Genomic DNA, 17,978 nt, shown 5'->3' with positions numbered 1-17,978 from the left:
CGGCCCTGAAGGGCCGGAGCCATGCCAGATTTTTAAGATAACCAAATTTATCTACATGTGGATGTGGTAAAAGTCTGGTATGGATCCAGCCCTCCAGGACTGACTTTGAAGAACCCTGCTTTAGAGTCTCTGAGTGCTGCCTAAAAGTTACCCAACAATTCACAAAGTACACCATTGATGGCCATTAGCTTCTCCACGACATGAATGCCTCCAGCTGGTCCACTTCACCTACCTCTGAATCATTAGAGTCTACATTTTGGCTGAAGGGTAGGGATGGAGGTAGGACATAGGACCAGGTCCTGCAGCATAGCCAGTGATGGCTTCAGCTCCACCCTTCTGTAAATCAGGAAGCCTATGATAGGAGGCATTCTGCCAACATCTTTACAGGGGGGCACCCGTCAGACCGGGCTTTGCATAAAAAAATGATGTCTCTTTGAAGCAGGTGCAAGCAAGGAGTAGTATTTTAGTTTCTCCAAACATTCCATGCATTGTATGTGTGATGTCCTGCACAGCACACATACAATGTGTGGAAGGTTTACAATGGGAAGGAGTTTCTCTTGGGAGGCTATGCTATTAATACAAATCCTATGTTAGTCAGCACGCACACACTTCAATGGCTGTGTGTTTTGATAGACAGTCTTTGTTGTGAACCAGAGAAGGAGGTGACTGCGGCAGCAGAACGCCATTTTTAAAAAGTGTGGTCCTGGGCTCCTTCCCCCCTCCCGCACAACTTTACTTACTGAGCTGCATTGCGCAAAAAAAAAAATCACCCCCATGTTTCTATGTTGTGTACCAGAGAAATCTGAGAAGTGGACACCACCCAGTCCTGTTTCTATGTCAGTTATTGAACTCTGCTTGTTTATTTCAGATTCAGGAATCCAGCTTGGGAAACCCTTGGCTTACCTGAGCTGAGTCAGCTCAACATGAGGGAAGAACCGAGCCTCCATCACCATTCGGCGGAAGTCTGTTCGAGGCGGCATGTGCTGAGCGAGGCGGAGCTGGAGGAGTTGGCACCCAGGTGCCAAGAGAGGAGGCTTTCTCTGAAAAGTAGAGTGAAGGTGAAGTTAAGGTGGGTGTAACATCACGAATTAGGAAGAATAAAAATACCAGTATCTTTTTGTGTCCTGTGCTTGTTGCTGCTGATTGTTGTCTTTAGGTTTGGGTCTAAGTAGCAGATGTCACTATCAGTCAACTCAGTGTTGCCCAGTTTTTGGATCTTGGAAGGATATGTTTGGTAATGCTGGTCTTGGAAAGCCCCAAGGTCAGCTGCCTGGAACTTGCATGTATAGTGCTAGGTGGACCTTGAGTTTCCTCTTGCCCAGCTACACATGCAGAGCTGCACCTAGTGAACTCTTGGGGTTCCCCGTTCTGGGCCATGGGGTACATATAGGGTAAGGAAGGATGGTCCACTGCCAGTGCTGTGGTGGGTGAAGCAGTAGCCTTCAACGGCAGCTGGTGAGCTTTGAAAGTGGTGCAACATCATACTTGCCCTGAATACAATCAAGAGAAGCAAGTGACCATGACTTCTTCTTATAGGGGGTTGGGGGTGCAAGGGTTGTTTCCCCATAGAGGAGTTTGAAAAACAAAATGAGCCAAAATGTGCATTTGTAAGCACAATTTTCACTTACCTGTTGGGAAAAATTAAGTTATTCAAACATTTAGATATTTGAAACTCAGCCACAATGTAGGATCACTCTTAGGGCACCCCCCTCATGAACATTTTACCTCGCCAGTAACAAATATTTAGACTGGAGTTCTTATAGAGTTGTAGTATCAGGATTATACTAGACAAATATAGAACACATTGTCTCAAAATCTGCATCTGAAAGCCTGAGACAATGGCAAAGGATATTAGAACATGACTACACAGAAAAGAATGGGCCACCTTGTTAGACCATCAAAAAGAAGGACTGAGGGCCTTATTATGACTTTGGAGGTGTGGCAGCGGGCCGCCATGACAGCCGCCCCGCTGCCACACCACCAAATCCATATTGAGATCAAAGCCAGATTCCCACTGGAATCCAGGTCGGAAGGTTCTTCAGCGGTTTGCCCGCGGCGGTGCAGTGCTGAGGCTCATACATGAGCTTAGCAAGGCATCGCAATGGGAACGCCATTGTACATTCCTGCAGGGCATGGGCTGCCAAGTTATACGTTTTACACATTTATTTTAAACTAGCAGCCCGTCCCGATCTTGTCCGGGAGCATTCAGGCTTCCCCGACCCCCGCCCACCCCGACATTGTGCAGCAGCCAAGCCCCCCGCCCGCCCCGACATTGTCAAGCAGCCCGGGCCCCCGCCCGCCCCGTCCCCCGCCTGCCCCGACCCCCGCCTGCCCGAAGCCTTACCTCAGCCGCCACTCCTCCCCCGCGCTCCTCATTCTTTTAACTGCACATTGTGCAGCAGCCCGGCCCCCGGCCCGCCCCGACATTGTCAAGCAGCCCGGGCCCCCGCCCGCCCCGTCCCCCGCCTGCTCGACCCCCGCCTGCCCTGACCCCCGCCTGTCCAGAGCCTTACCTCAGCCGCCGCACCTCCCCGCGCTCCTCATTTCACCACTCCGACGCTCCTCGCCGCTTATTGCTCCTCCCGCCTGTCCGCCGGTCCTCACCGCCATTCCGCAGTTCGCCACCGCTCCTCCCCCACGCCATGTCCGCCGCTCCTCCTCGCGTTCCTGGACGCCGCTCCTCCCCGCGCTCCTGACGTCAGCACGCAGGTCGCGGCCGGCGCTACTTCGAAGGGACTACTTTTTTTTTTTAATGTTAATTTTTAAAATAACGCATATTTTTATACTTTATTTAGCCTATGTCCATCTGCACACCCTGACGATTACAATGATGTATCGAGTGTGTGGATTGGCGCTGTGGTTCCCGAGTTTACCCGCCTCAAAGGTTCAAAGTTCTTCCTTTATAATAGTAGTATAGATAGATTTTGACATTTTTAAACTTGATAGCACTGTCTGTGCATTAGTTGTACCTCATTACTACCAGTTTAACGCCCAAATATAGCAATAAGTTATAGAAAGGTGACCAGTCAATCTTTGCGAAGGTCTTTCCATTGCGCGGCAACATGTCGCTGTGTTTTTTCTAACTTTTCAACTGAGCTAGAAACTTTTTTTGTTAAACTCTGCAGATTATGAGGCAGATGATGGATGGATTATGTGGCAAATGCGGCAAATATGCAATTATGCGAAAAGCCCTGCAGCCCCACAGTCACATAACTCCAGTGGGCCTTCCTATAATTCATGAAAGGCAAAGGGGTGTAAGAAGGGAACTGCTCAGTGACCAAGATTCCCAGAGAGCGAGGCCACCTTGAATCTCCACACTGCTTTGCAGATTGAAACTACCTGCACCGTAGCATGCTTCTGATAAATGTGCGCACACTACTGTGGGTGCCTGGAGATGAATGTTGTCTGTTTGTGTGAGAGAAAACAATTGCATGCTTCCAGTGACGCATCCCTTTTACGGGTAAAAAGCAATTCACAGCGGTATCCAGCTGGCATGTCCTTGACCCTCCCTGTACATCCCAGCAGAGCCACAGAGGGATTATATTTCTGCTACCTTTGGAGGGGGCAGGAAACGTGCGCCTTAAAAGGCGGATGTGGGCAGAGAGCGAGGCACGGGAGACCTTTTTTTTAGCTTTTACTTTATTTAACTTCTAAATTTAGACCCGGGCTCAGGACCGTGTGTCATCACATTCGCGCACAAATTCTCCTTTAATAATCCTAATGCAGAGATTTCTCCAATCAAAGCTCGGCCGCTCTGATACCTGACTCCAGCGTGCCGATCTTGCTCGTCTCCCCTCCTTCCCTCTCTCCATGTCTCTCTCTTTGTTTCACTGTTGTTTAAGAGGGAAGTCATATCAGGGATCATTAGCTGAGAGTATCCCAGCTGGGATCAGGGCTGAGAGCAATGGGTGAGGAAGGGGAGGCGGCACTCGGGGATGGAGCGCACCGGGTTAGTGAAAGCATGAGGTGGCTTTTAGGCAGCAGCTGGCGGAAATTTAGACATGCTGGCAGGGGCACGTACGAGTGGTTAACCAGAGAGCCGGGCCTGCCGCTTCTGGAAACCCAACTGCAGGTCACTCACCTTCCCGGACGCTGCTCCTCCCCACGCTCCTGACGTCAGCACGCAGGTCACGGCCGGCTCTACTTCCAATGGACTACTTTTTTTTTAAATGGTAATTTTTTAAATAACGCATATTTTTATACTTTATATAGCCTATGTCCATCTGCACACCCTGACGATTACAATGGTGTATCGGGTGTGTGGATTGGCGCTGTGGTTACCGAGTTTACCCGCCTCAAAGGTGCAAAGTTCTTCCTTTATAATAGTAGTATAGATTTTATAGTGAAATGAAAATAGTTTGTTTAACTCTATATAATTTTTACTATTTAAGTAAATGTATTTAACATTTATAAAAAGTAGATATAAATCAATACATTTTAATATTATTTCTAATGGGGTGTTGTTTTAAATCCCTGACTCCATTATTTTCAATGGAAGGGTGCTGCAGTATTAGCAGTTGGCCATGTGTGGTGCTGGACTTACTCCAAGTCTCAGCTGGAGTACATGTGCAACTGTTTTGGGTCCTTTTAGGCTGTAGCTACTTTATAGTTGCTACAGAAGTAAATAAAAAAAATCAAAGACAGGTGACAAAATAAAGGAATCAAAGATCTAAATCACGAGAAAGGTGCAACTATTTGATGCTAATTTGTTTAGAACATGGGAATGCATTTAATAACCATTCTTGTTTATATTTGTAATATCAGGAGTAAGCAGAGAATTTTTATGTGTTAACATTTCTAATGGCAGGAGTAAACAGGGAATCTGAATGCATGTGTGTATTTGACATATCAGGACTAAACAGGGAACCTGTGCTTGTGCTTACATTTGTAAAACCGGAAGTAAACAGGGAATCTTAATGCATATTTGTATTTGTAATAATAGGAATAAAATGGGAACCTGTACACATTTTAACATTTGTAATAGCAGGAGTAAACAGGGAACCTGTACACATTTTTACATTTGTAATACCAGAAGTAAACAGGGAATCCTTATGTTTGTATTTGTAATATCAGGAGTAAGCAGGAAACCTGCATGCCTGTTTACTTTTATAATAATAGGAGTAAACAGGGGACATGTACGTATACCTACAATTGTAGCACTAAGAGTAAACATGGAACCTATACACATGCGTGCATGTGTAATACAAGGACCAAACAGGGAACCTGTACACGTGTTTGTATTTTTGATGCAAGGAGGAATAGTAGTAGCACATGGAGTATACAGGAAACCTGTACACATGATAACATCTGTAATTCTAGGAGAAAACTAGGAACCTGTGCACGTGTGTACATTTTAGAGCCAGGAGTAAACAAGGAATCTGTCTGCTTCTTTATATTCATAATTTCAGGAGTAAACAGGGAAGATATTTGTGTATTTGCATTTGTAATACTGTATGGATTTGTAGTACCAGAAGTAAACAGGAAATCTGTATGCATGTTTACATTTGTAATAGCAACATACCTACAACCTGTACGCCTGTTTATTTTTGTATTATCATGAGTAAACACTCACACTTATATATATATATATATACACACACACACACACACACACACACACACACACACACACACACACACACATATATATATATCGGTATCTTCCTGCTCCTAGGTTCCAGGCTCCAATTGGATGCATTCTGGGATGCATTCTGGGACCTGTAGTCCTGCACCACACGCGGGATTCACATAGGTGTGGGAACTTAACCTCAGGGGCGGAGCTGGCCTGCATCAGCAGGCGCTTAAAGGAGGGACTCACCTGCAGCATGACATCTCGCTGGTAGGACGCTTTGGGCGCTGAGGAAGGCAGAATGGCTGCCGAAATGCATTCGCATCTGTGTCAGTAAACCAGTGTTTCCATCATTTCCTCCTGGGTCGCTGTAGTCTTTTCGTTTGGAAGGATCTGTGTGCATAACTACAGCGCTATCCAGAGGCGCCTTTACAGATGACCCCTGTCACGTTTTGGGCGACCAGCTTCACTGGAACTTTCGGACTCTTGTAGTCCGGTGTATTTTGCCAGCGTTTGTTGGACCGGCTGGAAGCCCGCCACTCAAGCCGAGGAGAAAAGCAAGCAGTTGTGAAACGGACAGTTTCATGCTGGGTAGAGCTCTATGTGGTTCATCCCCTGCTTCAATGACTTTTTCGGTGTTTGTGGCTGTGATGGTATTGGGGGACCGGAGGAGGCACCGGACAAATGGCACACCAAAGCGACATTTCCAACACAGCAACTCCAGAGGCTCACGCTGTTTCCCTGCCCCCCCGCTCTGACATTGCACCATTTTCGGTATCTTCCTGCTCCTAGGTTCCAGGCTCCAATTGGATGCATTCTGGGACCTGTAGTCCTGCACCACACGCGGGATTCACATAGGTGTGGGAACTTAACCTCAGGGGCGGAGCTGGCCTGCATCAGCAGGCGCTTAAAGGAGGGACTCACCTGCAGCATGACATCTCGCTGGTAGGACGCTTTGGGCGCTGAGGAAGGCAGAATGGCTGCCGAAATGCATTCGCATCTGTGTCAGTAAACCAGTGTTTCCATCATTTCCTCCTGGGTCGCTGTAGTCTTTTCGTTTGGAAGGATCTGTGTGCATAACTACAGCGCTATCCAGAGGCGCCTTTACAGATGACCCCTGTCACGTTTTGGGCGACCAGCTTCACTGGAACTTTCGGACTCTTGTAGTCCGGTGTATTTTGCCAGCGTTTGTTGGACCGGCTGGAAGCCCGCCACTCAAGCCGAGGAGAAAAGCGAGCAGTTGTGAAACGGACAGTTTCATGCTGGGTAGAGCTCTATGTGGTTCATCCCCTGCTTCAATGACTTTTTCGGTGTTTGTGGCTGTGATGGTATTGGGGGACCGGAGGAGGCACCGGACAAATGGCACACCAAAGCGACATTTCCAACACAGCAACTCCAGAGGCTCACGCTGTTTCCCTGCCCCCCCCGCTCTGACATTGCACCATTTTCGGTATCTTCCTGCTCCTAGGTTCCAGGCTCCAATTGGATGCATTCTGGGACCTGTAGTCCTGCACCACACGCAGGATTCACATAGGTGTGGGAACTTAACCTCAGGGGCGGAGCTGGCCTGCATCAGCAGGCGCTTAAAGGAGGGACTCACCTGCAGCATGACATCTCGCTGGTAGGACGCTTTGGGCGCTGAGGAAGGCAGAATGGCTGCCGAAATGCATTCGCATCTGTGTCAGTAAACCAGTGTTTCCATCATTTCCTCCTGGGTCGCTGTAGTCTTTTCGTTTGGAAGGATCTGTGTGCATATATATATATATATATATATATATATATATATATATATTAGGTATATATAGTTAGGATTGTTTTCCATAGGGAAATTGCAACATTCTATTGGGAATAACTTTGGCGCCGGTTGAGGAATCTTCCTGAAATTTTCCTTAACTTTGCCTCGCGGCGCTCCGGTCCTTCCCTGAAAGTTTGGGGGGGATCCGTCAAGCAGGGGACAAGATAAAAGGGGGGTCCCAAAACGTGTTTTCCCCATGTTAATTTCCATAGGGCGGTTGGACTCACTTTTAGCCCGAACGGCTGAATGGTTTTCCACCAAACTTGGCAAAATTGTAGGGACTGGTAGCCCGATGTGCCTTTGCTATGTCTCAAGATATATGCTCCAGTGGTTTTTATGAAAATTAACTTTGAAAAAATATATATTGGGCTACATTGGGCTATATATATGTTAGAGCCCAAATGTAGTCCAATGTAGCCCAAAGATGGCCACCAGAGACAAAAAAAAACAAATGTAGCCCAAATATCAGCCAGATGTAGCCCAACTATAGCCCAATGACAGAATGTCCCAGAGTGTTCTAAAGAACAACTAGAGCGCTAACAGTCTTACTTATGACAAAAGTATGGCACACCTAAATTCACTGAAAAAAACATAGGTTTCAGGCCTTATATAGTTAGGAATTAGGCACAAGAAAGCAGAAAAACAAAACAAACGTGTAGAACACAAAAAGGGGGCAGGGTAGAAACACCCTGACCCCTTAGGGCTGCTCAGGTGGTCCCACTAGTATATTAATATATTTAAACGTTATCCGCTAATAGAATTAGCATTTTAAAAACCTTCGAAATTCACTGAAAAAACCATAGGTTTCAGGCCTTGTATAGTTAGGAATTAGCATTTAAAAAACCTTTGCAATTCACTGAAAAAAACATAGGTTTCAGGCCTTATATAGTTAGGAATTAGCATTTAAAAAACCTTGCGAATTCACTGAAAAAACCATAGGTTTCAGGCCTTATATAGTTAGGAATTAGCATTTAAAAAACCTTTTGAAATTCACTGAAAAAAACAGGTTTCAGGCCTTATATAGTTAGGAATTAGCATTTAAAAAAACCTTTGAAATTCACTGAAAAAACCATAGGTTTCAGGAGTTATATAGTTAGGAATTAGCTTTTAAAAAACCTTTGAAATTCACTCAAAAAACTATAAGTTTTCGTAGTGTTATAGTTAGCTGGACATTTTACTCAAACAAAACCATTGAAATTGCTCCTATATAGTTAGTTGTACTAACTATATTTCGCGCACCCGCAATCCACTGCTGATGATGTCACATATTAGATCATTCATGACATGGTCAGTGACATCACTGATGACATCTCAAATGACATCACTGATGACATCACTGATGACATCATCCACGTGACAATCACATACACCTTTTCATACACTATTACAATTTTTCATCACTCTTTGTAAAATACAGAGTATCATATTTAAATCCATTGTCACAGCAATACAAGTATCTAAAAATACACTCAGTGATTCATAGATGTATACACACATCTAATCACCTATGGATTCACTCATACATGCTGTCAATGAACAATAGAACACTATCAAAAATACTTATACATCTATATCGACATTAAACAACAGCACGCATCCTATTCACATATGAAGTCATCCTACTCACTTATGCAAACAATGGATCATACTTACATATTTACTTAGCAAAACACTTATACAAACACCACTTCTTCTATTCATTTAGATAGTAAGTCATACTTAGTGAATTATAAAATCATTATTACAAGTATACAGTTATCCATACAGTCACTCACACAATCATTGTGTCTTATGTATACTTATTTATATACAACAACTGACACATACACTGCCTTTTATTTTTCTAGTTTGTTGGACATGTACCATTGAGAAATATATTTGCTCAGCACCACACCCATGGTTTTTTCAGTGAATATATATATATATATATATATATATATATATATATATATATATATATATATATATACATATATGAACGTTCCGAATTTCTTTACACTGGCAAAAGAATGGACGGCACTCCACAACTCGATATTCAAGATTCTACAGGTTTATTCAACAATCAAAAACAGAACGTGCTTCGGCATCACGCCTTCGTCTGCTGTGACTCACACTAAGTTCATTTGAATTCAAATAAAAGTTGTGTATTGACGTCAATCTCATGTTACATAAACACAAAAGGGAGACAAAGGATATGATCAACATAGCGGCCATTTTGTAGTGGTTAACATAATACATGAATTGAGTGGCCTTATTAAGCAAACAGACGTTATTAAGCCCTGGATGGGCTATCAAAAAATGTATAGAGAATTCATAATTAATCAATGATTGTGCATTTCTAAAAAATCATGATCAGCAACAAGGAATATATAACATTGCTAGTTCTTTCTTGCAAACTGTGGCACAAGGATAAATATTATGGATCAGAGAAGGGGGCAAAAATATAAATCTAAATTCAGTCTTTCATCAAAATTAGCCAAGATGACTGGCCAATTCTTCCCCTGTGTTTAATCCTAATGGAGACTTGGTTCGAAGGTCTATAATAAACTTCGACTCAAGTTTCCTCATTTGTGCCTCTCTGTTCCCTCCACGATCTTTAAGGGGTATTTGATGCAGACAATGGAATTTTAGGAGATTACGATTGCTGTTGTGTTTCAGTGCAAAGTGTCTTGCTACGGGATATTTACATATATATATCTTACCATATGGAATTTCACACAGTGCTACAGCAAAAATGTTGAACGGAATTACACCAAATTTAGCAGAAATCTAGACCTTTACCCAGAAAATGTGCTTTTAGTGGTTTGGTGTAAATCCATTCTGTAGTTTTTAAGAAATTTAGGTTCAGATTTTATAGATATCTTGCCCATTGGAATTTCAAAATTTCAAACCTTCTGATTGACTGAGGGATCTTTTTCAGAGCGAAAATTCTGATTAGCTGGCCGCAACATGAAAAGAAAATTTGCAGCTGCCGTCACAGGACTTGAATACTTGGTCCCCTGTCCTGAAAAGTTTTTTTAAAAAGGTTATAAGAGGGCACAGTAAGGATACACTGACATCATAGCCCTTGTGGGTAGGAAAAATAACTTGATGGACCTTTTTATATTATAGAAGCAGATATTCAAATTATCGAAAGGGGGCATGTTGTGATACATCTGGTCAGAGGTCGGCACATACGGTGGTTGGTACATTTCTTGACGAGTTTTCATGGTTCAGAGTATTAGCGCTCACTCTACGCAGTTGAGTAACACCTTTACCTAAAATCTGGGTGTACAACACTGCCAAGCACTCACTGTTACCCCTTCTTCTACTTCTAGATGTTCCGACTTCTCCATCAAGACTTATTTGCTGAAGTTCATCCCTCTGCTCCGCTGGTTGCCAAAGTATCGTGCCCGGAAGTGGCTTATAGGAGACATCATTTCGGGGATCAGCGTGGGCATAATGCAGCTTCCCCAGGGTAGGTGTTCTTTTACTCACTTTTTTCTTTTGAGAAGGATTAATTGCACTTTAAGAGTGCTATGTGAAGGGCTAGCATAATGTCTTATTTCTCCTCTTTCTTCCCGTCATGCACCACTTCCAAGATGGCCAACCCTAACCCACTGTACTTGGTTCTCACAGATTAAGAGATAATAGGAACTGTTAAATGTGCAGTAGTCATGCAGATCAAAGGGTATAAGTAAAGAAATGTACAGGTTACTTTAGAACCTGTTGAGTTCCCTGCTTCTCTTAGTGGAGTGCCTCCCACCTGTTGTGAGCTCCCCACCTGTATGGGGGATCTTGCTGCTTTCAATGCATTCACTAATGGGGTGGTTGCAGTGGCAAAGCACTTTGCATAGCGAGTGCCATTTTATTTGCCCTTCTCAGCAGTGCCCAAAGCGGGAGCAGCAAGAGCAATAGCCCTGATGCTCACAGTGTTTGCTCCCTGGAGGTCAGGTCTATCATTTATTTCTCTCCCTAGGACTCCCATTCCTCATGTGGTCCCATTCAGGGAGATCTAATGAAGGTTGCCTCACCCCATATAGGGCGGGTGACTGTTATGATGACCTGGCAACCCTGGAGCAGATTGACCATCAGATCAAGGACTTCTGCTGGTGGAGCCAGCTGAAGGTTTTGCGGTGGAACCATCAGGTGACCTCACCTCTAAACGACGCAACGGGACCGTGAGTTTGGCGGGAAGGATGAACCACCAGTTTATGGTGTTTCACCCACTCCATCAATCTCTATATGTATCCATTATTTTTCCCATTTCTGAAATAACTGAATTGGCAGGCAGCAAGTAGAGTTGAAATTGTTGTCCTTTGTCTGACTTCTAGGTGCCTGCTTGGCCTAGCCTCAGCCCATACATATTCAGAGTGGCAGGCTCGGTGGTCTGCCATGATAAGAGGCATATCTAAAGTTGGGCGGTTGCTCAATGGGCCTCTCCCTACTCCAGCCTGGCAGAGGAACACACCCACCTCATTTTAAGACCCCTTCCAGGGATGCACTTTTGGCAAAACTAAATGCCCAGTGGGCCTTCATATTGTTGTGTGGCTTTTCCTCTACAGAATATTTTTTTTTCTAGAGTATTAGGTACTTCGCGTCAAGATGATTGTTTCCTTTCCTGCTCGGTACCACCACACCTGGCATGGTTCTTCAGGGTGGGAAAAATCCACGGTGGAAGCCCGGCATTAAAAATGGTGGTTCTTCTGCCAGTGTGACCCAGTAGTCCTCTGGCAGATGGGCTAGTAAATCAAAAGTTTTTGACAGCAAATCCGTCTGAGGCTCTGTCTGGGAACCCTTGTGGTTCAAGTAATAACAATAATGCAGGAGAGATGTCCTTCTAGTAGGTGGGAGCACAATTCAAAATACCACAAGGTACCTACTTAATTCAATTAGTCTTTATACAGTAATACATCTTCAAACATATATAGTCTGTCTTCTGTAGGTTATGTTTGTTCTTCAGTTGCGTTTATTCGTCATGCAGTTTCGAACATCAATGTTCCATAATTCCAACAATACTCTTGCAATAAACCCAATGCATTTCGGGTCTTCTCGTGACTCTTCCTCAGGGGTATTCAATGCAATTTCTACAAAATGAATGGAAACAAGAAACCATTCGTCGTCCAGTCCATCGTTAAATAAACTCTTGTGGTTCCTCATCTCGAAATGAGGTGGGAAAATCATGATATTTGCAGTGAAAGAATCACTCCCACTCTTCCAAACCCTTAATGGGTCCTTAGTGTAGAAACAGTTCTTAACACAAGACACAAAATCTGGGAGGATGGGAGAGTTGCTGTTCAAGATCCTAACCTGTGGAAAAAGCTTTATTTGAGGACTAGATTTCTCTCTCCCAGCCCTGGTCGAATTGAGATCAGCCTATGGGCCAGATAGGATTGGTAGCACACTACTGCCTCTCCCAAAGGATTAGTGGTTGGGCTGATGGATGGATGGGTGGATGGATGACATTTATTTAGCACACACAGCTACTAATGTATAACCCTGGATGAGTACAGTTCCACCAAAGTCCAGGACATAGCTCAGGGTGATACTAAGGTGTATATGTAGAAGGGAATTGCGCTACCGGAATGTCACTTTTACAGACATTCAAGTGGTATAGTGTCCTGCACCATATTTACAAAGCGTCGTAAGGCACTTTGCATGGCTTAATGCTGCTTTGTAAATATGACAAGAATCCTGTGCACACGTTAAGCGAGGTGTATACATGTATCATGCTTAATCAAAAGAACACAATAGGTAGTAAATGAAACATAGTGGACACAGTAGAAAGTCTTTTTGTTCTTCAAAGGATTGTATTTGACCTTCCTTTGTTGAAAGGTAACTTCAAAAGCAAATGACCAGCCGACACGTGTTTCGTCAAGCGGGCAAGGAGCCCATGACTCTTCAGGGCTGTATGCACAAATGGGGTAACGGTCCTTATAGCCGGTGATATTCCGACCCGGCGTCTGGGGTCTGGGTTAAAAGAATCAGCGATAGTGAGTCACTGTGGACTCAGAGACGGGCGGGTACATCCGTCTCAAACCAGCTAGTGCCTGGGATATGGCAGCGGAGAGACAGGTCCTGTCTTCCTAAGGGCCTGGCCATAATTACAGAGTGGGTCCTGGCCACTCTCTGCAGAGGTTTCGGGGTCTCCTCTGACCTTGCTGCACCGTCATCATTATTGTTGTTTTTTACCTAACACACACTGCTACCAGTTAAGGCGCCACACTTCCTGCACACGTCAAAACCCTCCACAGAACCCGCAACTGCTTTGTAATTATGGTACCCTTTCACACAGGATTCTGCATGAAAGGGGTGTGTAAGGGGTGTTGCTGTGGGCATTCCCATGCAATACCCATTGCTTTTTGTTCCTTCCCAAGATTTACAAGGATCTGTAAATCTGAGGCAGCGCCAAAAGCAAACGCCGTGCAAAAGCAGGCACTAGATTGGTGCAACAAGGAAAAATACTTTCATTTTCCTTGTTTTTGCTTTTTCTATGTGTGCTCCATTCTGCAGCACACATACAAGTATCAAATCACCACTATTTATTTATTTTTTTAAAAGGTTTTTTATTGAAGAAAAACAAGAGAATATACATAAATCGGGCTTGAAGGATACCCTTCCAGTACAAAATACTATGAAGTGGATTTACGAAATTATCACGCAGTGCAATGCAGCAAGTCACCTTGCTGCGCTGCGTGACAGGGAAAGTACAGGAATACGTTGAATTTAAGTCAGTATGGCGCATTCCTGCATTTCCCCCCTGCGCTGGTGCTCTTTTGGCAGCCTAGCACCAACACAGGCACTCTTGCACCATGGTGTAGGGGTTACTCCATTGTATGCAGGCAGTGCTTAATTTGAGCCAGTGGTTTCCGGTACTCGGCACCAGTACTTAATTGCCGGTACCAGTGCTTAATTGTCAGAACCTGTACTTATGACAGCTACCACTTGGTGGCACTGTTTGTGTAATTTAAAGATGAGCAGGAAACAGCTGTTTGTTAATTCAATATACATTCAAAACAACTAATACCTGTCACCCAATACATTATTAAAGCTTTGGCAGCGTTGAATAGTCTGAATTGTCACACTTGTAGCCGTGTGATGGTTGGTATTTGAGTAAGTGCAGTGGCAATGTGTGGTGCAATCTGCAGTGTCCTCCTGACGAGGGCCCAGGCACTTATTTTTTCAACAAATCAAGCACTGCATGCAGGACTGTTTTCCGTGCAGGAAGGGGCACCTTCCTGCACAAAACCAATCCTGAGAGGCATTTTCCTCTTTCTATGGGTGCTCAGAATGTAACAAGGAGAAATAGGGATATTTCTCGTTGTTACGCCTCTCCTGGGAAGGCATATCTTTGTGGCGCATTCCCAGGTTTACCAATTCAAAATGAACACCCACGCCACGCCCACGGAACAGCTTACCACGGCATAGTAAGGCAGCACTGCGGTTTGTGCTGCTTTGCTTTACTCTAGACTTATGGAACCACTCAGGGCCACGCAAAGTTTACAGTTTCATAAATCTCACTTAAAGGTTTGCTTCGCACATGTAACACATTGCCTGGTGCAAACACGACACAAACTGGGTGAAAAATATGCCTCTATGCTTAGGCTAATTTAAAAACGTTTCCGTCTTTGTATGTGTGCTATATAATGCAGCATACACGCAAAGTCAGAAAAGAAAGGAGAAATAAAAGCATTTCTCTGTGATTGCGCCTATTTGAATGGGGTATATTTTTTTATACAAAAACCTGTCTACTTTTTTTTAGTAAATAGGGGTTTGCATTAAAAACCTTAGGTGGTTGTCTGGAAATGCCCAGGCACCATGCATGGAACGCCGCCTTGGAGCTAAGTAATGCACGGCAGCGCTATGTACTGCTTTGCGTTTTTCCAGCGTAAAACAAATTTTGCGCTGGATAGTAAATAGGGGAATAAAAGTGGGCAAATTGTGTCACTTTTGTGACACAAACGCGGTGGAAAGTCTTAGTAAATATTTTATCCTAGTGTGCACAATGCACTGCCTGTCCAACTTCTACAGTGGAGGCGAGGACAGCCCTTTGTGGTACTCATGCATTCGATACCCACATCGAGAAGCCATCACAGGACAACAGAAGAGAATATTCTAGCCGGCAACTTCCCTCCAAATCTTGAAGCCCACCTGCCTCTCCTCTGAAGCATCCCAAGTGTGCAATGCGTTGACACTCATCAGGCGCACACCTTCCCCATGAAGATGTTCCCTGAAGCACCGTGAAAAGGAAGCGTTCTGCCTGCTCGTAGTGGACAGGTCCCAAAAGCTTGCAAACAGCCAGGCAGAGCAGATAAAGACAGGACTAGCAAAGGTAACTTTCAAAACTGGATCCTCATGTAATGCCACAAATAAAAGAGAAGAAAAGACAGTCAAGGCCATTCAAAGGACAGCAGCGCCATGACTAGGCATGAGCAACCCCAAATCAAGCACAAACCAATATGGGAACTGTGGCCTGGAACCCCAGCAGTCATTGAAATGTCCAATGGAAGTCAAAACATGAGCAAAGTGTGAGAGGATGAACCACTGTGGATATGGGAAGGGGAAAAAGGCAAGCAGGATGACCTTCGAAATCTTTGTCACTACAAAACATCACACTGAGGAAAAAACCCTATGCAGAATTGGCCAATATGTCAATATGTCGACAATTCACAGTTACTTTGATAGGGAGGAAAGAGATATATTCTTCATCTTGTATGCCTGTGACTAGGGGAACCAGAGACTATGTCAGGGTCCGGGTTCTGAAAACAAACCCTAATTGCTGTGCTGTGATTGCCCCCGTTAGAATCAAACCAAAATGCTAACTGGCTCTGGGGAAGTGCAGAGAGATAGTAGCCTGCTTTTGGGCCTTTTGAAGAGCTCAACGGAACTGGAGGAATGCAACCAAGGTTGCAGGTCTAGTCTTTCGCAGCTGGCGGAAGGCGTGAGAACTGTGAAGTGCGCTGGGAGAGTTTGGAGCCACGCACTTCACCAATTTTCATTCCGAGAGCACATCTTCCGCTCAGGCGTTAGTCAGTCAGGAGATAGTGTACTGTTTTTCGCGAGTTTGAGCATACGCAGAGTCTACAAAGAGGAAATTACGAGAAGAAATGTTGGCATTACGTGAAAACATAGAGCCTAGTTCTCCAATTTTAAGAAGAGAAGCAATTGCCTATAACTACTAGGTAAGAAGGTGTACTAAAGAGAATGCATATTAAGTTACGGGTGTAAAGTGAATAGTTTTAACGTTGTGCTTCTCTCCCTGATACAGTTCGCACAGATGTAGAGTGTGAAGGAGTAAAACTACCAGAAGAGGGTAGAAGGAAAAAACGAAGAGAGGTGAACCAGAAGTAGCAAAGGCAGTCTCTTCTCTGTCCCATTCTCCTTTCCCCCAGCGGGGCTCACGCGACCGCCAGTTTCCTTGATGTCGTGGGAGGGTCCGTTAAGGAAATTAGGAAAATAAACATCTTTTGCTCCTGAGAGTATCAGAAAGGGAAGTGAGTATTCTGTAGGGGCCTTGACAGACTACTACTATCAGTGTGTGAGATATGAATTTGAGGGGCACAGATCACCATGCTGATCAACTCAGGCCCATCAGCCAATGCCATGGTTTACCAGAAATTCAAAGCATTTAAGCCCTAGTCGAAGCAATCCACCACGAAGACAAAAGTCCATGCTTATGCCGGATGCATGACTATCCTTCTAGCTGTAACGTTTGTGACAAAACTACGTGACCATAACCAAGTTGTGAAAGACATGTTTAGGTCATCGGTAAATGTTCTAAAACACCCCTTAGCTGCAACAGAAATGAAGACCATGGATTTTCTTCACACCAACACTATTCTTTGTGACTTCTTAAAAGGACTGGGCTGCCTTAAGAACCTGATGATCAAGCTCCACATCAAAAAGACTATCAAACTAACAGCCTTACGACACTAAAGAGTCTCATTCCACCTGGGACCATTAGTCAAGAAGGAGCTAGAAATTTTGAAAAAATGAATGCCAACAATAAAGTATCCAGGCCCATGCCACATTACTTCGCAGTGGTGGTAACCAGAAAAACAAAGCAACCAGCATCAATCCGAATCTGCATTAACACGCAACTCCCCAACAAAGCCATTATTCCTTCACATTTACAAAGTGTTTTAAAACTTTAAAGTCAATTTTTTTTTATGGATCTGCATTTGCTAATCTGCTAATATTATTTAATTTTCTAAGTAGTTGTGGACCACCAAAATAGCAAAGCAAAGCCCAGGAGTTTGCGGACCACAGGTTTAAATTCCTTGCTTTGCTGCTTTATTCCCTACAGCTGTGATGACAAACTTCCATATGAAAATTAAAATTTCAAAAAATCAAGATCGGGTGCCCCTATAACTTTTACCCTTGACCAGTCCTCATAAAAACACTTCTACTTGTGACTGAAAAGCTGTCACCTGCCTTTTACACAGAGGTTTCTGCAGCAAGTGCATAATCCACTGAACTATGTGTAAAGATGAGTTGCCACACGTAGTAGTATATAAGCAGGTAATTAGGACTAACATGGTCTCCCTCCTAACAACTGCAGCACTAGCCTTCCAAACTCACCTTACAGTTCCATACTAGAATCCCCATACATCACAAATTCACAATAACAAGGTG

General features: G+C 44.1%; 1 protein-coding gene across 1 annotated transcript in view; it reads left to right on the top strand.

The window, feature by feature from the left end:
* The first annotated feature begins 877 nt into the window (after positions 1-877).
* Positions 878-17,978, top strand: part of SLC26A6 (solute carrier family 26 member 6) — a 276,916-nt gene continuing 259,815 nt past the window's right edge. The window contains exons 1-2 of the mRNA XM_078662436.1: positions 878-1,069; positions 10,682-10,821. Of these exons, the coding sequence (XP_078518562.1) occupies positions 924-1,069; positions 10,682-10,821 (286 nt within the window). The 5' untranslated portion in view covers positions 878-923. The remainder of the gene's footprint in view (positions 1,070-10,681; positions 10,822-17,978) is intronic.

This window comes from Lissotriton helveticus, chromosome 9 (assembly GCF_964261635.1).
Source record: "Lissotriton helveticus chromosome 9, aLisHel1.1, whole genome shotgun sequence".
NCBI lineage: Eukaryota > Metazoa > Chordata > Amphibia > Caudata > Salamandridae > Lissotriton > Lissotriton helveticus.
Note: the sequence above shows the minus strand (reverse complement) of the source record. Positions and strands in the feature narration are given on the sequence as shown.